This window comes from Primulina tabacum, chromosome 5, assembly GCF_025594145.1.
Source record: "Primulina tabacum isolate GXHZ01 chromosome 5, ASM2559414v2, whole genome shotgun sequence".
In the NCBI taxonomy this organism is placed as follows: Eukaryota; Viridiplantae; Streptophyta; class Magnoliopsida; order Lamiales; family Gesneriaceae; genus Primulina; species Primulina tabacum.
The window spans coordinates 8869239-8896514 of record NC_134554.1 but is presented as its reverse complement, the minus strand read 5'-3'; the positions used below and the strand labels follow the sequence as shown (position 1 = coordinate 8896514).

The window sequence follows — 27276 nt, the reverse complement described above, 5'->3', positions numbered from 1 at the left end:
ACCTGATATTGTATTCACCGTTGTTTTTGTTGGTTTTAGTTCCAAAAAATATCTTTTATCTCGGAGGATATCGGGTATGCAAACTTCAGCTTTGCTCATAGCATTTTTCATTTTTTGAACTTCAAAAAAATATGCAATGAAATAAAATTACTGCAATATATATTTAAATATAACACATATCATAATTATACAATAAAACACTATATGGATACATGAAAAATAAATTATTGTACATTTATATTCTACCACTATATTGTTCATTTTCAGAGAAATCATTGAGAAAATCTGTAGCATCAATATTGTTCATTTCTATCCCACCAACATATTGATCATTTCCAGAGAAATCATTCATAAAATCACCAGCATCAAAATGAGTTGAATCACTCAAATGGTCACCGCGTTCAGTGAAGTTGGTCTCCTTTTCTTTCCCCTTTAATGATTCTTTATAAAGTTTACAAAGGTGTTCAGGGGCTCGACAAATTTTGGACCAATGTCCTGGAGTACCACATCTGAAACAAGAACTTTCATATCTTTTTGAGTGATTCTCATTAACACTTGTATTCTCATGATGCCTTTTCTGTGGATGGTTTGGGACGCTCTTTTGAGATGAATTATAAAAATAACTATCTCTATTGTTTTCAAAACCACGGCCTCGACCACGACCACGCCAATTCCACGTCCATGTCCACGACCTCGACCTCGACCAAAACCTTGTCTTTGAATTTGATTTTGGTTTCCAGGTTTAAATTCATTTTTACTTACAGCATTTACTTCTGGAAATGTTGTTGATCAAGTGGGTCGGGACTGATGATTTCTCATTAATAGCTCGTTGTTTTTTTCCGCCACAAGAAGACAGGCGATGAGTTCAGAATATCTCGCAAATCCACGTACTCTATATTGTTGCTGTAGAGTAATATTTGATCCATGAAACGTGGAAAATGTTTTTTCAAGCATTTCCGATTCTGTGACCTCATGTCCACAAAATTTTAGCTGCGAGATTATTCGATACATCGCTGAATTATAATCGTTGACTTTCTTAAAATCTTGGAATCTTAACATATTCCATTCATCACGGGCGGTCGGAAGTATAACTTCCTTTATATGTTCAAATCTTTCTTTCAATCCTTTCCACAGAGCCATGAGATCTTTTTCAATTAAATATTCACATTTCAATCCCTCGTCAAGATGTCGACGCAAAAATATAATGGCTTTTGCCTTTTCTTGTGATGTCGATATGCCATTTTCTTTTATTGTCTCACTTAGACCCAATGACTCAAGATGCATTTCTACATCGAGAGTCCATGGCATATAATTTTTTCCCGTGATGTCGAGCGCAACAAATTCGAGCTTTGTCAAATTTGACATGGTGGTACTAAAAAAAATTACGATGCATTTTATTAGTTAATGAATATTGCAATACAAAGTAATGGATAAACAACAAGTACAAGCATTTGTAAAAATAAAGAAAACACAAGAGGATGATATTCTCCGATAAATAAAAGACTCGTGAGTATGATAACCAAAATAATTAAAAATAACCTTGATAAAGCCATCTTCTTTTTTCTTCGAAAATTTAGTGAAGAATAATTTTTAGAGAAGAAGAGAAAGTTGGAGTGATTGAATGTGTTTATGAGATCATATTTATCGGGCAAAAACTAGCCGTTTTGTTACCGTTTATGACCGTTGGTGTATAAAAAAATAAATGTATGTATTTGTATAATTTTATGGTAATAATATGGTGTATATAATATTAGACATATTTAAATAATTATGTATATCATATCATATTATTATAATGATGTGTCATAAGATATTTTATTTAAAAATCTTATAGGCTTTTATACTTGTCGTATCCCTTACCGGGAGTGTGGGATGTCGTCTTAACATCCTCCCAGGATTTATAACAAGTTTTTGAAAATTTTTTTTTATTATTAATAATAACATTATATTATATATTAAATATATACACAATAAATAAATAACAGTAAAATAAATATTATTACTTTTGTTATCTTTTTCTTCTGTTTGGAGCTTGGAAAAGGATGGAGGACTTTTAGAGCTTCGTGCTGATAACGTGTTGTGAAAAAGTAAAAATTTATGGTAAAAAGTAAAAATCTCAAACTCTCAAAATTTACCAAACTACACATTTTATAATATTTTTCTCTCTACTCAATTGTGATTTTCTTCACAAATGAGAGATCTATTTATAGGAAATCTTTACAAATAATCCAAAAATAAAATACATCATTACCTACATCATCACACACTAATTTTCAATATTTACAACTATTATTTTCAACATTCAAATATTCAACATTCAAATATTCAATACACACATTTTAAATATATTTTTCAACACAATTAACATGTTGATCAATTTCATGATTTGTTTCGAAAACCTAACACATGATGACATGAAACCTCACTACAATTAAATCTATATAGTTTATTATAAGTTTTTCAAGATAAAACGAAGCATGCATGGCTCTTATCATATTGTTTCAGTAGGATTTAAAAGATTTAAGTTTTGCCTTCACTGCATAATTCTGTCATATTTTATAAAGTAGCAAGTGTTTAATTTTGTAATTGATATCAGAGGTAAAATCACATATATGATTTACATAACTGGCAAGTATGGGTGATCAAATTTTTTTATTAACCGCCCGAACCAAATTGCACCACACCATTTTTCATAATATTTTAAAAAAACCGCGATTAAAAATATTATTCACAAACCTCACCGCATACGCGGTTTGGTTATTTTTTTTGCAAGAACCGCACTGCCTAAACCGCTTGCCATAATATTAGGCCTATAATTATAATAATTTGTAAACAACATATTCAAATAAAGAAGTCATCATTCATTATATCACAACTCTCTTCAAAATTATTATTCTTACAAATAAAACTTATCTTTTTCTTAATTATTTTTTATATTAGTCTTTTATTAAAGTATTTATTTCTTTTACTACAATATTTTGTTTGAAGTTTGAAAGTAAAAAAAAAAAAGATAAAATAGTGTAAATGTCATTTTTGTTGTGAATGTGTTGTGTTGTTAAATTATTAACTTAGTTTTGAATCTTGATTATTGTTTTATCTATTTTGATCTTTATATGCTTTGAACTATATTTTATATTTGAAGACAATATGTTGTTGTTTCAAATAAAGTAGAATATATGTTCTAATATTTTTCATTAAAAAACTGTAAACCGACTGCAACCGCTTGAAACCGCTCAAAACCGGCTTGAATTTAAAAAAAAAACGCAAAACTGCACCGTGATCACCCTATTGGCAAGATAGTGCAATTATAGGAAGATAGACCATTGAAAAGCAATATTTGTCCCTATTGGGAGAATAAGTGAAACGTCATCAAACGACAAGTACTCGGTCTTACACGTATCAGATCTAACTTTTAAACCATGTGATGCTCATTTAGAGGGAATTTTTTAAGTGACACGTAGACGTGGACTTCGATTTAAAATATGTGAATTAAAATTAACGATCTTGACGTACATGAATTATTATACGGGTAACTTGTTAGGAAAAAATATATAAGATGTGAAAAGAAGCGTTATTATGAAGAAAAAGTATTGATTATGAGTACTTAATTTTGATGAGATCATTTTATTAGTCTAGTCGATGTTGTTTCTTTCTTTTCAGCTAAGAGAACTGAATTATTACTTCACGTAATTGATGTAGTCAAGGAGGCTTATCTTTAATCTCTATCGATTACTTTAATTGGAAACCAGTACAAGAACACCATCCCTACTTTCAAAATGTGATTGGACCCCATCATTGTCAATTCCATGTCCATTTTCATGATTAATTTTTAATTAAGATATTCATAGAATTAAATTTGGGGGATTTTTATATACATGTGAGTAATATGAAGTATATTGATATGTATCTTTACCTTTTAGAAGGAAAATTTGCATTTTGGGTCTTGTATATTTGATTTTTGTTTTTTATGTTATCGAAATTCAATCTTTGTTCCAGTTGTAAATAATTTTAGTTATTTTGGTTTTGCATTGGTGTCGCTTTGTAAAAATGGCTAAAATTGCAAAAAATAAAGATAGCAGACTAATATTGAAATTTGATAACATAGAATATCAAAATCAAAAAATATATATATATATATATATATATATATATATATATATATATATATATATATATAACCAAGATGAGTTTTTCCACTTTTTAAAATAATTGTATCTCATATATGTATGATGAAGTCAAGCGCCTTTTTAAAAAAATATTAGATTTTATGGTGATCACAATGTGGTTTCGAGCTTTTTTCTTAAAAAATTTAAACTGAATTGTCATATATGGCTTATTAGTCCTTTTAAATGTGGTTTTATATGTAGAATTAGATTTATGGTTTCGGTCAATTTGTGATTTTTCAGGGAATGATCAACAATAAAAATCAAATATTCAAATCTAATTTTAAAACATCATTGTATAACTATCCGAATAATAATTGTGCTAAAGAAAATCTTATATGATTCAACATATACATAATAAATTATTTATCATTAGAAAATAGTATTTACATTCCTTTCTATACTCCAAAATTATTTATTTTCGTTTGATGTTGTATTGTTGCTAATGATTTCCCCCTTTTCAGACTGATTTGAAAATTGTTTAAGAAGAAGATGGATTTTTTTGGGTACAAGTAAGAATTTTGACCTAGAGTTGAGACAAAGTGAATGACAGCTTATTTAATCGAGTATGTTATTTGCATATTATTATAACCATATATCAAATATTATGAAAAATGGTTTAAACTTTAAACGAGTTGGTTTGGTGTGGTTCTTGACAAACAAAATAAGGTGTGGTTTATGATTAATATTTTCACTAAGATTTTTTGAAAAAAGAAGGAAAAATGTGTTGCAATTCGGTCACCTCTACAAAAAACCATTGGAAAAAACAACACTTTTGCAATCTTTTTAGAATAGAAAAGAATTTTGAGCCCATTTTTCTTCACAAAAGTTTTTATTAATATCTAAAAAAATAGAGAATAAAGTGGCATATTACTTCATATATCCGTATCTCATGGAATCTATATATATCCGTATTATATGGTCAGAAAAGTTACAAAATTCATCTTTATAATAATAAATTAAATATGAATTCTAGAGATTTAAATGTTTTTTCTTAAGAAAAAAAAGTCACTGAATTTAATTTTTGTTGAGCCGACAAAGGCACAATACCTCTGCCTTTAATGAAGGCGACAGCCCTTTGATTCCCGTTTTCACGATATCTCTAATCTTCCTCTCATTATTCATTTCTTACTTGCTCTCTTCGAGATCTTTATGTTGGCAAGCACATGGTTTCTTGCCAGGGTTACAATTATTAAAACTCCCAAGGAGGTCTCCTGGCACGAACATTATGTGTATCTAATTATTATCTTTTTAAATATATTTTTTAATTATAATTAGTTCAAAAATAAATAATTAGTTAAATGCAATGCATGATATTAAATTTAAATAAATATTTTATAATAAGGAACTGAGGGGGTAAAGAGAATATATTAACAAAAATTATGCGATATTTGTTAAATAAATGAGTAAATATAAGCAATTTACCGGTGTCGGCTTTTCTTATAATTTGTCATTACAAAATCGTGTGAATAATAATATTCTTGTTTCGCACAGCGCGGTTTTCATTAACCTGAATTTTATTGGTCTAGAATATGTGTGTGTGTGTATATATATATATATAATTATGTAAGTTGATATGAATTGGATTTTGGCCATATAATTTTTCAATTTTTTATTTTCATATGTGATTTGAATTTTTTTTAGGGTTTATTTATTTTATTTTTTTTCCTCGTCGGAGGTCACGAAGCACATCAAATGTTTCTTATTTGACATTGATCTCCATACGAGCAGCACATAAGAGAATCATTGCAAAATAAGCAATATTCGATGTATTTACAGGCTTCAGACTAAATAAAGACCAGAACCAAAAAATATATTCACACTCCTTGATGAAACCAAACTCGAACAAGTCGGAAGAATAAAATCCAAAACATGCCATTTTATAGGACTTAAATCGCAATTTTTCCCCAAAAATATCATTAGTCTAATTCGATATATGCATCGTCAATCGAATTTACACAAATTATTTTACTTATTTTCAGTTATGTAAAAGTTATAATTTAAATCTTATATTTTTCATAAACCAATATTCAATCAAACACGGTTAATTAATATGATCTCATAAAATGTTTTCCAACTTGCAAGTAAATAAATAATTTAAATGGCAGTGATTCACAACAATAATTCATTTACTAATAATAATCACGGTGCACCTACTTAGTGTGTGGCTAATAATATATGATACGAATTTAATATTCCAAGATTGAAACTTTATTGTCACATCGAGTTGATTAATACCAATCGCCAATTTTAATATATATATATATATTAAAAATACATTCATTTTCAACTAACATTATAACATGTACGACAAGTGCCCATTAAATGTTAGTTAAACATATATTAAGTATATTATTATTATTATGGTAAATCCAATTACCATCGTTGCATTAAAAAATATTTTTATGTCGAGTCAAACGTGAACCTCACATGTTTAGACTTATGATAATCATTGGATTTAGAGTGAAGATTACTCACATTGTAGGATCCCATTAATTAAATTACATATTATACCAAACTCCATAAACATAATTTGTAACTTGGGAAAATTGAAATTTTTATTCTATATGTTTAACTATTTTGCAATTTTGATAATCTATATCGTAAAATTTAAGCATCAATCATGTATTTTTCAATTCTTTTTTTTTTTTTTGCAATGTAAGTGTTTTTATTGAGAATACTAGTGTAGTGCACTGCACAAATGAGTAACATGTAAGCGTTATATCAGTGTTATGTCAGATGAATTAATGGCCAAAATTATTTAAAAAATACAAAGACAGTAGTAGATTAAAACTAAAATTTGACAATAGTAGAAAATAAAAATCACAAAGAGTCAAAAACGATTTTTACCTCGAATAATAAAGAATATATAATTATTCTTTCTATACTGTGATATACTATCCGTGTGTATATAAATATAGAGCACATCGGCCTCCAAGCCTACCTCTGTTTCATGCAGCTAACTTCTCAAATAATGCTTCTGCTTCTGCTTCACTCGACTTTTCCTCCACAAAACAAGAACTAATCCACACCATTTCATCTTCTATCAATCATCCGTTCGATCGCACAAATCATGGATTATGAACCCAAAACATCTCTTAATCTGAGCTTATCGTCAAGAAAAATGGATACGCTCAACCTAGATCTAGTGCTTGATCCTTCTTCTCCGAATTCATTCTCCATATCGCCACCTTTAAGCCCTACCGAACAGCGGGTTTTCTCATGCAACTACTGCAGACGGAAGTTTTACAGCTCACAAGCTCTAGGAGGTCATCAAAATGCTCATAAACTGGAGAGAACCCTAGCCAAGAAGAGCAGAGAATCGAGCTCGGCGAGGCGTGACTCGGGCTCGGGTTTGATCCCGACCAGCTTCGGGTCAAGTTCGAGTAGTTTGCGTCGGGTTCTTGGGTTTGATCTTCATGGTCCTACAGATCATAAGTCTGTGAGAAGTGATGTGAATTATGATGATAACTTGATTGTTAATGATTTCTTCAAGCCTGATCAGAGAGCATGTGAAGAGCCTAACCATCTTGATTTGTCATTAAAACTTTGATTTCTCACCAATAATTGTTGGAAATTTATGTAGCGGCAATTATCCAGTTAAATTCCATAAGATTGTTATTAATTAATTTTATTTTTCATTGGTCAATGTTTCGAAAAATTCCTTAATTTCTGTTTGTTCTCGTTATGTGTGTAAACATATATGTATTAAAACTCCAAAAAAGCATGTTAAAATTTGGGAAAATAGCCAAAATAGTTATGAAAGTTGGCAAAAACTTGTGTGAGACGGTCTCACGGGTCGTATTTTATAAGACGGATCTTATATTTGGGTCATCCATGAAAAAATATTACTTTTTATGCTAAGAGTTTTACTTTTAATTTATTGTGAATATGGGTAGGATTGATCTGTCTCACATATAAAGATTCGTGATACCGTCTCACAAGATACTTACTCCTCAAAGTTTGTCTATTTTGTATTTTAATCTTATACGTAATTTAGGTTTTGGTTCGATAAATTATGTTATAGTTTTGGTTTTAGTTTTTTTTTTTTTTTAAAGATCGATGATGTAAGGTCAGAAAATAATGATGTGACCCAAAAAAAAACACATTTTAACTTACACGATTAAGAATCAAATTTGGATATTTACAAGACCAAAGGTAAAATAGGTAAACGAGAGGAACATTTTAGCTATTATCCCTTAAAATCTGCATTTGAAAACTAAGCTCGGGTGTACAAACAAAATATTCCACTTGGTAAATGATATGTCACTGTTAGAAAAATGTTCGTATGTGTTAAATAACCAGACAAGATTATGAAAGTGATTAATTAATGAAAATGACCATACTGATTATAAATTATTGTTCTATATTTTGCATAAAGAACGTAAATGACGATTTAATATTCTCATTATAAAGATAAATACATATCAATATGATTCGTGAAATTTTCAATAAACACTTGTACGTATATAATATATTATTATTCATTTCCAGCAGTCATGAAAGTGCATAAATTCATGCGTACCGTCCATTTTATAAACATTACAGACAATGGTCAAGCTAGGAATATAATTCTATCCCGGTTAAAATTTTAAACTCTAGAATTTTTTGATATTTTAAATTGATCTATCCGTGCTAATATCAAATTAATTCAAAATTATACAAAATTTACATATGAATTTTTTTAAAAAAAATTTGAGCCACCAGGGCTAAAACCCAGGTGCCAATGAACGTGGCTCCGCCACTAATTACATAGATGTATATGTTTGAGTGATAAGAGGTTGAGTATATATATATATATATATCTTCATGCATTCATTATGATTTTAATAAGTTGCATAAAATCCAATATTCACTAATAAAATATCTATATTCATTTCTATTTTATATATATATATATATATATATTACGTTGATCTTGATTGACACATGTTTAATTCGACATATTAAAAAAATCGTGACACCACAATAAAAATCCAAAACGTGACATAAAATGTTACGAAATTTGTTGCAGGTGAATTTTTTCCAGTTTCGAGCTTGCCACTCCCAATTTTCTCCCTACCTTGGGACGACGATTAGAGACGCTACTTACTGTTTTACTTAGAAGGGTCAAATTGTTAATATCTCTGGGAGTTGAGATCCAATGAACATATGTTGCACATTGTTTCCCGAGTGTGGATCAACATCTAGGTTGAGGCTCCCGGATGCGTTGACATTCCCCTTTTTTTCATTCTAGTTATTGACATCGGAAGGAGAGTCGCAATCATATACATATATAACAACACTAGCACGGAACGCAACGGATTGAGTGAATTATTACCAAAAAATTCGTGTCTATTATTATGTATATGTAGTATATCTATACTGATTAATAAATGTGAGGCTCTAATATTTCAGCAATTTTTCTAATGATAATAAAAGAAAAAATTACAATTTTCGTTTTGTATTATTTTCTTTTCGTAATTTTTGTTATCTATATTGAAGAATTTTGTTTTAGTACTCTCGTGTCTTTCGATTTTTGACAATTTTAGTAATTTCTTATTGTTTTTGTTAATATGACACTAGACACGCGAACACTACTTTGAAAAAAAGATCAGTTGCAAAAAATAATAATAATAATAATAATAATAATAATAATACAGCCTAAGACTGAAATTTAACATAGTAGATTATCAAAACGGAAAGATAAGTGACAAAACCAATATTGCAATTTTCCAAAATAAAATAATGAGTTGGAAAAAATTGAAAAGCACAAAACTATTCCATCAAAATAAATAAAAACAATTTTCCAAAAACAAAAAAAAACAAATAACTATTTGAAAATATATTTATTTTTATTGATATTTACTAAATAGGAAAAGTATACATGCACACAAATCTTGCTTCAGTTACTCAGTATATCTCTCTTTATCATATATATGTACTATATATATATATATATATAAAACATCTCTAAATAAAAAAATATTTTTTCAACAATCAATTTGAAATATAATAACCTATATTTGGATGCTGTAAATTAAAGCATTATCAAATTTATAAATATGAATTTTAGGCAGTACTTTCACTCTCAAACTCTGTAAGAAAACGATATTTAGCTTACCAATATACAATTAACTTATTATTTGCGTGAGAAATCGGGTTCCTCTTTTATTTTTGTACGTTTTTCAAGTTGATACTTATAACTTATATTCCACTATTTTTCATTTTTAACAAAACTACGGTGAATATGGCGTTCTTACCGAATGATTAGTTCGAAGAATATATGTTGCAAATACATTCTCTTAAAAAAACTAAAACATCATGTAGAAACTTCCAAATCCCAAGAGGCCATTTATTGCCTTTAAAAAGATCGGAACGATCCAACACTTGGATTGAATAATTTGATTTTAGGAAGATATTTGATTTGAGGAATGATTACATGAATGTTTAATAAATAGTATGATATTAAAATGTTGAATTTACAAAATTTACTCAAAATCTGTAAACCACAACCAATACATTTTTTTTCCACGAATTTCACAGAGTTATATTATATCAATAATTTCGTTTTTTTTAAGTTGGAATTTTTTTTAGTTGTAACTGAATCATTAACTCGAAACTTTGTCACAAACGTGATATTTGAGCGTCAGCTAAAATTCATTAACAATCATACCATATCATAATCGTACAATTATTGTGTGTTATCAACAATTGCTTTGTTTATTGAAACACATAACATTATTGTTTAATTGTTCAACTTATGTTCGCATAATTATACATTGAATTCGATACAAACATGGACAATTCGTATGTCAAGAGAAATGGCTTCTCATGAATTTAGCATTATTATTTGTCCGTTGCGCTTAGATTGATAGATTGTATTTGAAGAAAGAGATTTTTAGAAATGGATATAAAATGAAACTCATTTTGAGTGTTTTCGAAATCCACAACAATTACTTTACTTAACTCGATGTTAAACACATCATTATGCTTTTAATTGATCTTTTTATATATATAGTATCGCTCGGATTATCAAAACAACCTTGATTTTGCAATTTTCTGTACATATAAACTTTTATTCGCGAAACAATACATATTTTGTTTAGAAAACTTATCGATTTTTTATCCATCCCGTCAAATTAACAACATACCTACCAAAAAAATTGTCTAAAAACATTATACAATGGGTGTTCAAGCTTATGTTTAAATGAAAATTCGAACCGAAAAATAGGAAATCGAACTGGATCGGAAACTTGTTTTTTTTAAAATTTATTTTAGATATAAATGTTAAAACTGAAATTTATATAGTTCGAATTCAAATTATATATGTCAAAACTGAATTGATCGATAAAACCGAAATTTAATTGGATTAAATATTTTTTTATTCAGATGATATATTTTATAAATGATAATAGTGAATTAAGTATATTTTTGTTAAATTTTAGTTAATTATTATTTGTTTAATTCATTTAGACTTTATATTTAAAAGTTTTATAAAAAATAACTAAGAAATTATATATTATATTTTAAAGTATATTTTAATTATCCATTTAAATAAATACGTAAATCGAAATGATCGAACCGTCGAAGTAAAACGATACAAACATCATGTTATATATTTTTAAAACCAAAATAAATTATGAATATCTATCCTACTGAGAACGAGTGGTGAACCCACAAAATTAGTTGATAATTTAAGAAATTAAAATTTCTATCTAATTCATTATCCTCTGTAACTCATGTTCCATGTCTAGCCACACCTTAAATTGTAATCAAAGATTTTCGAGTCAAATAAATAAATATCAAACTACATCGTCGCTGACACGATCCCCCACCTTGTCATCCGCCATGGCCCCACCGTTGGGTCCCACTCCACAGCCAGAGGCATCTTCGCATCTGCTAGGGAATCATAAACGAAATAAGACTCTTTTTGCTTTAATGACGAGTGATGAATCCTGGTCGGTCACCGTCTGTCCCAGTCTCCAGCTTTCTCTCGCTCCAATGGAAAGTCAGCTCATTCGCCCACCATAATAATGGATTGTGGAATTTTTCAGTTTTTTTTTCTTAGGGTGGAAAAATAATTAATGGGCTACCTACACAACTACCTGTCTTGAATAAAGATGCGTTTACATCCTTAATTTCTTGTTTTTTAATGATATAAGTAAAAGATGTGATTTTTCTTTAATAATGGTTAAAGGGTCCTTACCGTGGGAATTCAAGAAAATTTTACTGTAAAATTTACGCTAATTTCTTCCATTATAATTTGTGGGCTTTCAAATATTGAGCAGAAGTTTACTGTGTTGGCACATTTGAAAAGATTCGATTGATTCGGAACAATTATTGAATCTGTTGTTTTTTGCTCTTATTTTTCATTAATTTAATTGGTATTTGCTTGTTTAATAATGGTTTATTGTATCTTTACAGTTCATACGTGATTATGCTTTGTTAAGAAGGGTTTTTTTTAAGCCGTGTTAGTGATAGGCACGCCTGCCAGGTATACTCGCCATCATTCCCTCCACTCAATCCCCCCTGTCTCTCTCTCACAAAAACATACACACAGACTGTTCTGCCTCTATCTCTCTCTATCTTTGATCCTCAAATTTCCGTTAATCGAATTTCTTTTGCTTTCCGTTTTTGGGCTTGAGAACCACCTTTTCTCTTGTAATCTGTACTGGTATTTTTGTTGATTTAGATCAGTTGAGGGATTTGGGTGGATCTGGCTGAGTTATTTTGTCGGGTTAAGGCTTGCATATTTCACGGATAAAAAGGTAATTGGTTCATCGGAATTTCATCGCTTTCTGCTCCGTTTTTCAGTTTTATTCAGCTTTGATGTTTGATTTGTATAAAATTTAATTTTTGATGTGATGTGATGTGGTGCTATAATCCTTGTTCTTGTCTTTTACTCGTTAAAAATCGAATCTTGATGATGAGGGGGAGACATTTTTCATTTGGACAAGTGACGAGTCATCGAAAACTGTAAATTATGAGGTTTGTTATCTGTCAATATTGAAATGCCGATACGCCTTTGTTTGGTGGATCGTCCGATTGTCAATTTTTGACTTCATCTGAATGAGAGATGAGATCTAGAAGTCCAAGATTACTGTCCCGAAATATTGGAGAAAGAGGGATTGTTCGGCATGAGTCACCAATCAGTTATGCATAGAGAAACAAATTGGAAGGGTTTTTCTTACGTCATCTGTTTATTGCTGGCTTCCCGTTGCTCTTCTCTTCACCTTGTTCTCTCTCTCTCTCTCTCTGGGTGTATATGATTCATCATTGGTGTATTTGTCAATTCTCAAATGAGGTAGGCCGGGTAGCCATTACCCTTATGTCAATATTTTACCAAGTGCTCCATGTCATTCGCATAGTTCGTATATTTTAACAACTCAATCAGTTTATCTACAATAGAAAACATGGAAATTAGACTTTGACGAATAAAAGAAAGGAAGAGAGCTTGTGGCTTAGTTGTTGAGCTTTTCTGACCTGGAACTGAACGCTGCATGACATATGGGGTGAGAAGCATGAACCTGGATATATTAGTAAAATTTATTCCACAGAATGATGTGTAGTGGAGAAGCTGCTGTTTCCAGTCTGCATGTGGTGGGAAATGATACGCAGATAAGTATATAGTGTTGCTCCAACAAGCAGAATGAACTTATAGACCGTTGTTGCAGATGTATGTAATAGGAATTTAATATCGAGAGTTTTGTAAAGATTTTTGATTACCTATGAATTCCATCTGTTCTAAATTGATGTTTTGGTTTTGATTTTTCCTGATTATGTGAGGATCATCTTGTGTTCTGTAAATTTGAGAGTTTACCTTTACCTTTTAGATTTCATGTATTCAGTTAATGGCTATTGAAGGTTACCCTTGTCCTGTTTCAGGTCAAATTTGGCTGTAGTAAATTCTTAAAAGTCCGCGATTAACAGTATGTCGGTTTCAAATAAAGATTTGGATCCAGCTTTCCAAGGGGCAGGGCAGAAGGCGTATCCTAATGCTACCCAATCATACTTGTCTTCACATTATTATCAAGTTGCAAATAATCATGTCTGACCATTTCTGTTTGAAATCAGTTTGCGTGATCAGTTTTTTATCACTGCCATGGCAAATGTAGTTTTACTGTTACACTTGCACCTGCTGGTGATTGTGTTTCCAGTATCTGGATTCTCCACATGTTTACCTTCTTAACTTAGTCTAGTGGCATTGAAATATGGCGAATTGAAAATTTTAATCCTGTTGAAGTCCCAAAGTCTCTACACGGAAAGTTTTTCACTGGAGATTCCTATGTGATATTAAAGGTAACTTTTGGGGTTTTCTACTCTATCAATAGTCATTTGCATCTATTTCGATTAAGTTGTTGCTCACCAGAAACCAATGTTGTAATACCTTCTCATTTCAATTTTTTTTTTTTTTGCATTTTCATACATGCATTTACTCGCTTTAGTATGTATTTATTGTAAAGTTTTTTCTCTAAAGTTTTTAGCCGCCCATGGATATGTGGGTTGTAGAATGCTCTAAATTGTCCTTTTTTGGTTCTTGTTTTATAATAGCTACTGCATATGATTGGGAACCTTTTTTTTTCTTTTGCTCTGATTCTCACTTTGTTAATATGTTCTTCAATTTGGAGGATCACATATTGTCAATATTTTTTCCTTCTCAAAACCCTTCCTAGCTCTATGCATTAGAATTTCATTAGCCCAACAACTATCCTCTCGATATGACTAAAACAGGCCTTTACTTAGAGATTTTACTGGCAGGAGTATATTAACGTGACGTGTAATACCGATTTCGTGCTATCAGTTTGTTAGTGCTACTCAAAAATCAGAAATTGTGCTTGTTGAAAATTTACTTGGAAGTAAAAATCTTACTTGTAGAAAATTTCTTTGATGGTTTGACTATCAAGTGTGAAACAATATAGTTTCTTGTTCAATGATCACAAATGATGCTACCTTTCTTATCATTGTCTTGACACAGAGTACGAGTTTTAAATACATGAACTACTAGAGTACCTTATATACTCTTTACTGTTCATTTTATTTATCTTGGAGAAATTATAGCTTTTTCAATTTATACTTCCCCCACGTTCTGTTGTTTATATTTAATTTGCATCAGCCATTCATCAGAAAGTAAAAGTTTGCTGAGAGCCTATGGTGTAGTTTAAATAGATGAATTTGCCTTCTTGGTGAAGAGGTATAGAGAGGAATCTTAATGGGGGAGAACTGTAAATGTTTGATATCAACTAACTTAATTTCAATCACCTGGCAATCTCTGGCCTGCCACAACTGATACTTTGTATTGCTTGCTAACCCTAGTAATTTTACTTGGACATCTCGTGTGGCAATAGTTCAGTTGGCTTTTTGCAATGTTGGAACCACTACTTATGCTATTTCTATTTGCCATGTTATTGCACTTTCTTTTAAGTTCTTGATATTACTATTGCCTATGATGTTGGAAGTATGTAAATCAGTGTAATCTTTTAGTTTCTTTTTGCAGACTACTGCCTTGAAAAACGGTGGCCTACGTCATGATATTCATTATTGGCTTGGAAAAGATACGAGTCAGGTAATTCTCTGATGTTGCTTCTGAAAAAGTTAGCGTGCCTCTAGAGATGTCATTATGACCTAAGTATTTCCTTGTATAGGATGAGGCTGGCACTGCAGCCATCAAGACTGTTGAATTAGATGCAGCACTTGGGGGGCGGGCTGTCCAATATCGGGAAATACAAGGCCAAGAAACGGAGAAGTTCCTTTCCTATTTTAAACCATGTATAATACCTCAAGAAGGTGGAGTTGCATCAGGCTTTAAGCATATTGAGGCCGAAGAGCATCAGACCCGCTTGTTTGTATGTAAAGGAAAACATGTCGTGCATGTGAAAGAGGCAAGATATTTTGTTCCTACACTTTTGATGCACTATCTAGGTAAGTATATCTTTATCATCATCTTGTTGTATGATTGTGTAGGTGCCTTTTGCCCGATCCTCTCTCAATCATGATGACATCTTTATTCTTGATACAAAGTCTAAAATTTTTCAATTCAATGGTTCCAACTCATCTATTCAAGAGAGGGCCAAAGCTCTGGAAGTTGTTCAGTATGTTAAAGATACTTATCATGACGGAAAGTGTGAAATAGCAGCTATTGGTAAACATACTGCTCATTGGTTGTTTCAAAGTTGATGACCAAGTGATGGATGCATCATAGCTGCCTTTTCTTTTGACTGCAGAAGATGGAAAATTAATGGCTGATGCAGAGAGTGGGGAATTTTGGGCTTTCTTTGGTGGATTTGCTCCACTTCCAAGGAAAACAAATTCTGATGAATCCAAAAGTGTGGATGTTGGTCCTAGGCTTTTCTGGTAGATAGCTTCTTTCGTTCACAGTGCTTTCAATGATCTCTTTTATATGTCTCATATTCCTAGCATGGCATGATACATCATTAAGGTCTTGGTTAGATCCTAATGTATTAGGAAATTTAGCCGAATGAAGCTCTGAGGAGTTTTTATTTATAATGCAGTTCATTCACATACTGATACAAGTTCATGATATAAACTGATAAATATTTCCTACTCTTCTTTTTTAAACTTCTTTTGGTCTTCAGATGAATGCCGCAAAAGGCTGCAGTAGGACATTTTTACGCCGTTCCTTGGAATTTATTGTTATTGGTGTTGGCTGCTTGTTCTTGATGTAGGATGAATGTCCATTTGTTTTGAACACATTATATATATATATATATATATATATTTATATATTTTTCCTACAAAATGAATGTTGCTGTCAGACGACTTGATATGTAGGTGGATGATGGTAATTTGTTTATAATGAGGAACTTTAGAATCTTGACATGTTAGAGTTTTATGTTTAAGTGTTGAAAAGGGAGATGTGGTACCCGTGGAGGCTGATTCTTTGACGAGGGAGTTATTAGACACATATAAATGCTATTTTCTTGATTGTGGGATGGAAGTTTTTGTCTGGATGGGGAGAAATACTTCACTTAATTCGAGAAAAGCTGCATGTAGCACAACTGATGTAAGTATGGTTGCTTTAGTTACTTGGATTTTTCCATGGGGTTTTCCAGTTCTATCCTTAATTAATGCCTTTTCATGTGTAGGAATTACTGCACAGCCTTGATAGATCCAAATCTCATATAATCCGTGTGATTGAGGGATTTGAGACGGTCAAATTTCGCTCGAATTTTATTTCCTGGCCCCGGTCAAGCAATGTGTCGGTGACAGAGGATAGTAGAGGGAAGGTTGCAGGTCAGAATACACAGATATTATTTGCTACTGTTTAAAGATAAATTACAACTTCAATATGTCTTTGTTTGCCCTGTATTTTTCTCATCCTATATGTTATCCAAAACATTTACCTATAATGTCTTTAATTCTCACCATCTTTCCAATTGATGTTTCCAGCACTTCTAAAACGCCAAGGGGTTAACGTGAAGGGTATTCTGAAGGCAGAAGCCACCCCCAAGGAAGAACCTCGACCGTATATAGACTGCACTGGTGATTTACAGGTGATGTGAAAACTGCAGTAGATCTGGTCCTATGTAAAGTTTTTCATGAAAATTGGCTTCATCTGTTGTTAACATTCTCTTACAGTATATAAGAAAATGTTTATGCAAGCAGGTTTGGGACATGATTTGTTTAGCAGACATTACAAAAGTTATGTGTCTGTTACAAAGCAATTAAAGTTATAAGTAATTTGGTGGTTCTCTGTGACCATTGGTCAAAATTCAAAAGCTATCTACCACTATTGTATAAGGCTCAATATTGTCACTGATCTTGAACCCAGCTACTGATCAATGAGGATGTGAGAGGATTAAGTTGTCTTTTATATTTGATTACTTAATACCAAACGAAACATGACTCCTGTGCTCTTGTTTGTTGATGATAATGTCCCTTTAGGTGTGAGAAATAAACCTTGTGAATTAATATTGTTTTAAACCCACTGACACTAATTTATAGTTTACTACTTTTCTAGGTTTGGCGTGTGAATGGTCCGAAGAAGACTCTTCTCCCAGCTTCTAATCAGTCAAAGTTTTACAGTGGAGATTGCTATATCTTTCAGTATTCTTATCCTGGAGAAGAAAAAGAGGATCATCTCATTGGGACATGGATAGGAAAGCAAAGTGTTAAGGTGAAGTTGCCCTTTGTTGTCTGTCTAATGCTACTGTGCTTGAATCTTTGGAAATATTTATCGTTTTAATTCAAATTTACCATCATCTATCTTTGCTGATGGAGATTCAAAGGCGGTAAAAGCTTCTGAAAAAATAGAGCGTAATTTATTATGAAAACAGTAAAATTATCTAAATTGCAACATGGGTAGATAGAGTTAAAGATGGTGGGATAGTGTCTGAATTGACTTTGAAAATACAGCTGTAAAAACTATGTCACCGACTTAAGAAATGCATACTGAGTAGTTATGCCTGATAAATCTCTTCTCCTTGAGTAGGGAAGAAACAACATAATGACAGGGCATGTAATAGCGCTCAAGTAGGGCCAGTTAATGGAATAAATAACAGTTCAAAAAATGCATTACTTTTATGTTTAAATTAAGGGTGGGATTTGATGTCAGTGGCCAACCCAAGGAAACGTAAATGGAAAGACACCAAGATACAATGAAGAAACACGGGGTAAACATATTCTTCTGGAGTTGTTCTGGGCCGTTGTCCTGGTTTTAAAGTTTTTTTAGATGAATTATGAGTACAGATCTCTGTTAATAGTGCAAACTTGCTATTATTTCATTGTATATACTACACAAGAAAGTTTTAGCGACTCTTTGTACTATATTTATAGATTTAATTTTCATGAATTATCAGTCTTGTTGATATTATGGTCAATTATCAGGCAGAGAGAGTATCAGCAACTTCACAGGCAAGCAAGATGGTTGAGTCTCTGAAGTTCTTACCCACCCAGGCAAATTACTTTCTTTGACAGCTTCATTGTGACTTTATTTTTTAAAAATATATTACATCTTGAAATTTGTGTTAATAGTTGAATAAATGTCAATTTCTAGGCTTGCATCTACGAGGGGAATGAGCCAATCCAGTTCTTTGTCATTTTTCAGAGCTTCATAGTCTTCAAGGTTCTGGAGTATGCAAATATTTTTGGATTTGATATTTCTCTTGTTCTAGTTTAATACAGTTTTAAGCATACTATTGGTAGTGAAATAACTACGTGCATGTCACCAGGGTGGTCTTAGTGAAGGTTACAAGAATCACATAGCTGAGGAGGAACTTCAAGATAATACATATGCAGAGAATGGATTGGCATTATTTCGAGTTCAGGGCAGTGGACCTGATGATATGCAAGCAATCCAAGTTGAATCTGTAAGTCCTGTGCTATAACAATCAGTCAATAAAACTCGTGTTGAACCCGGTAAAACTAGTATAAGTAACTTTACATTGCGAACGAATAGGGACAATATTCCAAGCGATCTCATTTCACTTCAGCTAAGAAGCTCAAAATATAGGCGCATTGTATCCCGAGATTTGTAGCTTTCAACTTATCTGACACATAGATGCATATTAGATAGAAAACAAAATTTAAAAAAAAGAAAGAAAGAAAAGCACAAGTGGTGCATGTCCTTTTTGGCGCCAGACTTGTCTTAACTGATTATTTGGATTAGACCGCTTACCGGAGCTCTGTTTGTTTTCTCAAGGCTGATCTCAACCAAAATAACATATTCTCACGATAAAACAGAAATGGACATTCACATCTGTTTTGCATTTATTTAGAAAAAAACCCTTTCAAATTCACATCGTGTACACGTTAGTGTACTAACTGAATGACTCGTTTTTAACTGACTTCCATTTCAAATTTTGGTTACTTTACCAGTGCATCTACCCTCATGTACCTATATAAAACCCCACATTTGAATGTCTTTATCACACTTGCTTGGTATATATTGAACATATGAAAGCTAGTCACATAAAGAGAAATTCGCTAATATACTATAAGGTGGGATATTTTAGGAAACAAAAGAGCCACTCTAGAGAAACTAACGGTTGTTATTGTAAGTCGTTCAGCAAATATTCAACAATAAGCATGCTTGTAAGCTTATTTATCTATGCTTTTCGAGTTTAGTTGGCCTGAGATTGGTTATGAACATATATAATCAGATTATAGAGATGCTGTATGGCTGGTACCCCATTTGTTTGCCTGCTGAGATTTACATTGTTTTTAGTTTTACTGGTGATTGAATATTCCGCTTTTTGCTATCCGTGTTCTCACTCCCACACCCCCCACCCCCAAAAAAAAAATCATGTGTTATTGTCTGCCTCTTTTTTACCCTGCGCATACATTAACTATTTATGCATTAAGGAGTATAAGCTCGTATTTATTGGAATTTCAGGTGGCATCATCATTGAACTCCTCCTACTGCTACATACTATTTAATGGGTCCTCCGTATTTACCTGGTCAGGAAGCCTTACTACATCCGAAGACCAGGAACTTGTTGAGAGGATGCTGGATCTTATAAAGGTCTTACCGCAGTTATAAATATTTCCCATTCCTTTAGGAGTTCGGTGTCGAGAGTTATGGGTTGGTCACATTGTGCTTTTTTAACTTTGTTATCATGTCTCGTAAGATGGAGGTGCGATGATGTGTCGCTTGTAGTACAGTTTCTGCATCTTACTGCCGATTGTATTGAAGAATTGAATTACGGAAGGACTGCAGTTTTTTTGTTTGGCTAAATTTTTATGTGGTATGTGTAATGTCTGTGTTGCTTATCCAGCTTTTTATTTGCAGCCAAACATGCAGTCTAAACTGCAGAAAGAAGGTGCAGAATCCGATCAGTTTTGGGATTTGTTGGGGGGGAAATCTGAGTACCCAAGCCAGAAGATTGCTAGAGAAGTTGAAAGTGATCCTCATCTATTCTCATGCACATTATTGAAGGGTATGTAGTCATCTTAGTACTAGTTTAACATTTTGGCCCATTTTTGTCTGCCTATTAGTGTAAGTCAGCTGACATTTTTTCTTTTTTTCAATTTTTATTCTACCATGCTGAAATTCACTCACGGTTTTCAGACGATCTCAAGGTACACGGATATCTCATTTCTCTTTATTTTAATGGGAAAAACAGTAACTGAATCTGGTTTGTGCTTTCAATCCCTGTTATGGTCTTTTTTCCCTTGACAATCCTGTATCTATCGGGGTTGAGTGTTCCGACAAAGGCCTTTTGCATTAGTTTCCTTTTTCACTGATAAATTATCCTGTATAAAACTTAGTTATATTTTTTATTGTAGGTTACAGAAGTACACGGTTTCAGTCAGGACGATCTGATGACTGAAGATATATTCATTCTTGACTGCCATTCGGACATTTTTGTCTGGGTTGGGCAACAGGTGCCATCCACTAAGAAGATGAATGCATTAAATATTGGGGAGGTATGACTTAACTTGATTTATTGGCTGAATTGGAAATGCAAACTGCTGTTGTGAAAGAAAATACACTAATAAGTTTATTTTGCCAAAGGATAATAAATGTTATTTGGACATATTTTTACTTTTTATTGCTTTCAACAGCAATTTTTGGCGCGTGATTTTCTTCTTGAGAAAGCATCTCTCCAAACTCCTATATATATCGTTATGGAAGGGTCAGAGCCAACATTTTTTACTCGTTTTTTCTCTTGGGACTACACGAAATCTACGGTGAGTTCTTTTGCTGTAAGTCTTGTATGCACCTTGGAATCAGAGTTCATAAAGATACTCACACTTCTGGGGTTACAGATGCATGGTAACTCTTTCCAAAGAAAACTTTCAATTCTTATCAATGGTGGCACTCCTGTTACGGATGTAAGTTACTGTTCTTTATGATTCCTCTTCTGTTTCCAATCATATGACCATGAGTTATATTTCCATTCAGTCTATCTTTCTCGATGTTTTTTAAATTTACTGATTTTTCTTCATTTTAATCTTTATGAGTCTCGTGCATCAATCAAATTGAACGTCTAATGATCCTAGACTAGTTTAATGTATTACGTTTTCACAAACGCTATTACAAATTCTGATCAAATTCTTCTGGATTGTGAAAGCTCTTATATCTATTTTTTGTATGTTTCTCACCTGTTAGAAACCCAAAAGGAGAACGGTTGTCTCCCATAGCGGAAGATCTGCTGCACCTGAAAAATCACAGCGTTCAAGAAGCATGTCGTTTAGCCCTGAGAGAGTTCGGGTAAGAGGCAGGTCTCCTGCTTTCAATGCTCTTGCAGCGAACTTTGAAAACGCTGGTGCAAGAAATATGTCAACTCCTCCTCCAATAGTGCGAAAGATTTACCCAAAATCGGTGACCCCGGATTCAGCGAATTCGGCTTCAAGATCAGCAGCTATAGCTGCTCTTAGTGCAGGTTTTGAACAGCCAGCACCTGCACGCAACTTCATCATTCCCCGTTCCACTAAAGGTATAATCTAATGTTCTTTAATAAATCGTATGTTCTGTTTTCGGATATTTTATTTTTATTTAATGTTTCTGCTACTGTGTTAAAGTGATCCCTGCATCACCCTTACCAAAACCTGAGCCTGAGAAGATATCCAAGGAAAATTCAGTGGAAGCAACAAATCCAAAGCCAGAAACCATCCAAGAAGATGTGAAAGAAGGTGAAGCGGAGGATGAGGAAGGGCTTAAAATATACCCGTATGAGCGGCTTAAAACCACTTCAACTGATCCAGTGGCAGATATTGATGTGACAAAACGAGAGGTATGTGTATGGGAAAGTATTATCATGATTAAGAATTCAATCCTGGCATTACATATAGATGAATTCTTTTGCAGGCATATTTGTCATCAGTGGAGTTCAAGGAGAAATTTGGGGTAACCAAGGCTGTCTACTACAAGTTACCAAAATGGAAACAGAATAAGCTTAAAATGTCACTTCAGTTATTCTAAATTTATTAAAGGATTCCTCCACTGGACGTGTTCTTGGAAATTCATGATCTGTTTTCACGAATGGATGCAGAAACAGCTTACTTTCTACAGAAATATATCTCCCAAGTGTAGGGACAGCATCAGTGCCTTTTTAGCTGCTGCTACTTCGTTTAGAGCTAAACTTCGATATATCTACAAAGCTTGGATGCAAAGGAATTTTGGTTGATCGTTCGTCATTGCAAGTTAATTTCTTGGTATTCTTTTTGGTTTTTCCAGGTTTGATTTGAGCTTGTAATCTTTTTACCCCTTCATTGTGTTCATTATTTTCGGCAATTGATTTTTAGCAGAGTGGTTAGGAGCTTGAAAATTGAGATTCTTAGCAAAGACAGAGTACTTCCAAGGGCGGAAGATGTGTACAGGACTGTACAATTCTACTCATTATATTTTACTAGACAATAAGAAAGTGTGATTTTTTTCAGTTAATTATCACTCACACAATACTCGTTATCAAGATTTTTTAATAGCAAACCATTGTGATCTTGCATCATGTTTACAAGAACTGTGAAATGGTTCGGGAGATTTTTCGCCGAAAAGTTCATCTTTTGGTTCTTTAGTTTCCATCTCGAGCTTATGATACTACACAAATGGATTCAATTATTGTTATAATTATTTTTTTAAATATTTTTTAGCATAAATCTACACTTCATTACAACACTTTAAAAAACAGAGGAATTGCTGAAAATAATGATAAACCCATCTCCACTCCCCCTTTTGATAATAGAAGGCATCGTTTTGCTCGTGAATGTGATGATGAAAGATACACAAGATAAAAATGACAAGTAAATATTAATCTTTTTTGTAGAACTTGAGTCAAATATTGGACAAAACATTGATGAACAATCGATCAATATTTTATCATTCACACCAAACGGTGCCTAAGATTATTTTATGTCCCGTTAATTTCAATCAATTTTTTAAATTCACTTTGTTGGGCAAGAGTCCTTATCCTTGCTATTTTCTGCAGGACTGTGGGCGGATCCTCAGAGGCGTTAGCCAAACTAACAGAACCTGATTTGAAATTTTTATTTGTGACTTGAAGCAGTATAGATCGGGCTTTGTAACTATACCAATTTTTGGACTATTACGTGTATACGAATAACCGTACCATGCATTTTGTATCCACACCCCGTTTTGTAGAAGGGAAAATGTTCGTGAGAGATGTAACCAGCGATTGAAAGAAAACCCCTTAATACTCATCAAGCTGAGGCGAGGAGGCTGTAACCAGCAATTGAAAGAAAATTCACACAAGTGTAACAAAGTTTCTTCCATGACTATATATTCTGCAATAAAAATTGAATCTGCAAGCGAAATCAGGATTTGACAATCGGGTGTGCTAAAATTAAATTTATTTAATAAATTTTTCTTTTTTTGTGTGAAAAAAAGTCATTAATAAGAAAATTAATACGCCAAGATATACGTAAATATAACTTTATGTCATTGAGTGGACAATCGAATATGAAACAAGAATAAAGATTAATTTAAAAAAATTCCGGTTCCGGTTCCGGTTCCGGTTCCGGCTCCGTCAGTCACTAGCTAGTAAATAAAAACAATAGATTATTATGTATTTTTATAATCGACAACCAAACAATATGTTCCTTTAATACATTTATTTTATCTTCATAATCTTAAATATTTTAATATGCATTCGAAGAATTTATTCGACTCTTCGATCAGAAGATTTCATTTTGCGTTTTATTCAAAAAGTAAAACAAAAGGTTTACATAGAATAACAAGTGGTTGTTTTTTTAATTTTTCTTTGGGTTGGTTGGTTACCTAGAAGGCGTTTTGGACTGCTATAATATTGCTCAACATCCAATGGCTGGACTTGCTTAAACAAACTGCTAATGAGTCAAGTTTTCTTTTTCTTTTTCTTTTTCTTTTTTTTTTGTTTGGTAGAAGATGAATCTTGTAATCGCTATCATTCGATTTATATTGTTTTACTTTAAACTGGCGCGGTAGCTTATTAAGAATTTTTATAATAGAGACGAAAAAATCGTGTAATGGTTTGATATTTAGTTTTTTTTAAAAAAAAAATTATTTCAAATTGCGGAATATTATTCATATTTGAACATAAATCGAATTAATTATAAAAAAGATTGCACAAGCATGCAACACATTAGTTAATATACTAGTCGTTACAAAAAATTTAGTGGGCTAGTAAAATAAAATTGCTAAGGGTTATATTATTACTAAAATTTTCGCCACTGAATCTATGCTATGCTCATTATAATTTTCTCGGTCGATGTAATGTATGAAAATTAGGTTCCCATTGAAAAAAGCAATTTATTCCAGTGTATGTTTATCTAATTCTTTCTGTATTCAATTTGTATTATACTTTTGAAAATTTTATTCACGTAATTAACCTATAAGGATAAAAGTATAAAACTAAATAAAAAATCATCTCATAAATCTATACATATTATAAAAGTGTCAACCAAGGTCAAAGTTTTTCTATAGTGTATTATCAACTTTGTCCTTAGTTTGTACATAATGATCAAGGTCAAAGAATTTTGTAAAATCAGTTATTATGATCTGGACAGAATTGTCAAACTAAATAATGATCAAGTTGCCAAGAAAACTGAAACTCTAAAATTCTTTGATTTTTATTTTCTTGTAGATGAATTGAACAAAATTTTAAAAAAATATTAATTTGAAAGATTGAAATACCAAAATATATTGGTTTTATTTACTTATAGATGAAGTGAAAAGAATTTTTTAACAAAAACTTAATTTGTAGATTTTTTCACAAAAAAATTAATTTGTAGAAGATTAAAATACCAAAATTCTTTTGTTTTATTGACTTGTAAATAAAGGAAAATATTTTTTCCAAAAAAAAATCTAATTTGTATAAGGATATGATTAGGGATGTAAACGAACCAAACCGTTTGTGAGCTATTCGAAGCTCGATTCGATAAAAGCTCGTTTGAGCTCGTTTAATGAGACTCGTTAAGATAAACAAACCAAACTCAAACTTTACAGTATTCGGCTCGTTAGCTCGTGAACATGTTCGTTGGTAAGCTCATGAGTAATCTTTTAGATGAAAAAATAATAGTTTTGATATTTGATTTATTGATTTTGTATATTATTTATGAAATATATAGAAAAATATATTAAATTTATTTATTATAATAAATTTATAAGATTTTAATAAGAGTAATATATTTTTCTTTAAATATATAATTTATTTTTTAATTAATTTAATGAAAATTTAAATGTATAATTCATATTTATTAAGTTTGTTTATGCTCGATAAAGGCTTGAATAAGCTCGCGAGCCATGCATATATTCATTAAATAAAGCTCGATCTCGACTCGATTATAAACGAACCAAGCTTTAACATTCAAGAGTTCGGCTCGGCTCGACTCGATTACATCCCTAGATATGATGTTAAATATCTTTTATTTTACGTTGATTAAGATTAATTATTTTAAAACGAAGAATTAAACTAATGAATTCCAAATAATTAAACTGATTTTCTTTTTGTTTTATCAAGGTTGGTGTCATGAAGAGTTCGACATTTAATTATATTTAAAAAATGATACAAGAATTATCAGATATAAATATTTCGTGGGTATTATTCTATCTATATTTCTTTATCAGAAAAAAGTCATCTAATATTTTTCAGAGCCTTGGTTTATTATTAAAATTTAACGATATATGATTGAATAAATATATTTGCATTAATTTTAACTATTTTTTCCTCTTTTTAAAGGCTATAAATTATAACAATTACTTTATGAGAGATTATTGCTATTATAAGAGATTATATTGACAAATCAATTACAGCCTTTTGTAATCTTACAAGATATATCTTTGAATGTAAAATTTTAAAATTATGACTAAATTTTTACAAAATTATTCATTAGCATTACTCACTATTTCTCCATAGTCAATGTCAAATTATTTGGTTTTATTTACTCGTAGATGAAGTGAACAGATATTTTTCATAAAAATATTTTTTGAACGTGATTTATTTTTGTAGATTTATAATCTTTTGAATGATTTTATATATGCAATAAGTTTATCTTTAATTTGGTGAGGATGTTTTTGTAAATCAATTATTATGATGATGTCAAAATTGTCAATCTACGTATGCTAGGCAAGGATCAAGTTATCAAGAAAACTGAAACTCCATATTTTTTTGACAAAATATTATTTTGAGAATATTGAAATAAAAAAATTCATTGGTTTTATTTGTTTATAGATGAA

At 31.6% G+C, this 27276-nt stretch overlaps 2 protein-coding genes across 2 annotated transcripts; both read left to right on the top strand.

The window, feature by feature from the left end:
- The first annotated feature begins 7287 nt into the window (after positions 1-7287).
- LOC142544091 (uncharacterized) lies at positions 7288-7716 on the top strand. Its single transcript, XM_075651176.1, has one exon. It carries the CDS (start codon positions 7288-7290, stop codon positions 7714-7716), a length of 429 nt encoding a protein of 142 aa, XP_075507291.1.
- Positions 7717-12618: 4902 nt separating this feature from the next.
- On the top strand, positions 12619-23490 carry LOC142546228 (villin-4-like). Its single transcript, XM_075653828.1, has 23 exons — positions 12619-12913; positions 14031-14132; positions 14345-14444; positions 15640-15708; positions 15788-16024; positions 16107-16284; positions 16367-16496; positions 17004-17166; positions 17249-17396; positions 17553-17656; positions 18124-18279; positions 18990-19058; positions 19159-19227; positions 19334-19471; positions 20497-20625; positions 20893-21040; positions 21172-21182; positions 21390-21530; positions 21669-21794; positions 21873-21938; positions 22216-22543; positions 22629-22840; positions 22915-23490. Exons 2-23 carry the CDS (start codon positions 14077-14079, stop codon positions 23026-23028), a joined length of 2892 nt encoding a protein of 963 aa, XP_075509943.1. The 5' UTR covers positions 12619-12913; positions 14031-14076; the 3' UTR covers positions 23029-23490.
- Positions 23491-27276: the final 3786 nt, after the last annotated feature.

Excerpts from the sequence above, each read along its gene's own strand:
- LOC142544091 (XM_075651176.1), top strand. The coding sequence starts at position 7,288 with ATGGATACGCTCAACCTAGATCTAGTGCTTGATCCTTCTTCTCCGAAT.
- LOC142546228 (XM_075653828.1), top strand. The coding sequence starts at position 14,077 with ATGTCGGTTTCAAATAAAGATTTGGATCCAGCTTTCCAAGGGGCAGGG. Across the intron at positions 16,025-16,106 it reads ATGTCGTGCATGTGAAAGAG|GTGCCTTTTGCCCGATCCTC; the intron begins GCAAGATATTTT and ends ATGATTGTGTAG. Across the intron at positions 16,285-16,366 it reads GTGTGAAATAGCAGCTATTG|AAGATGGAAAATTAATGGCT; the intron begins GTAAACATACTG and ends TTTTGACTGCAG.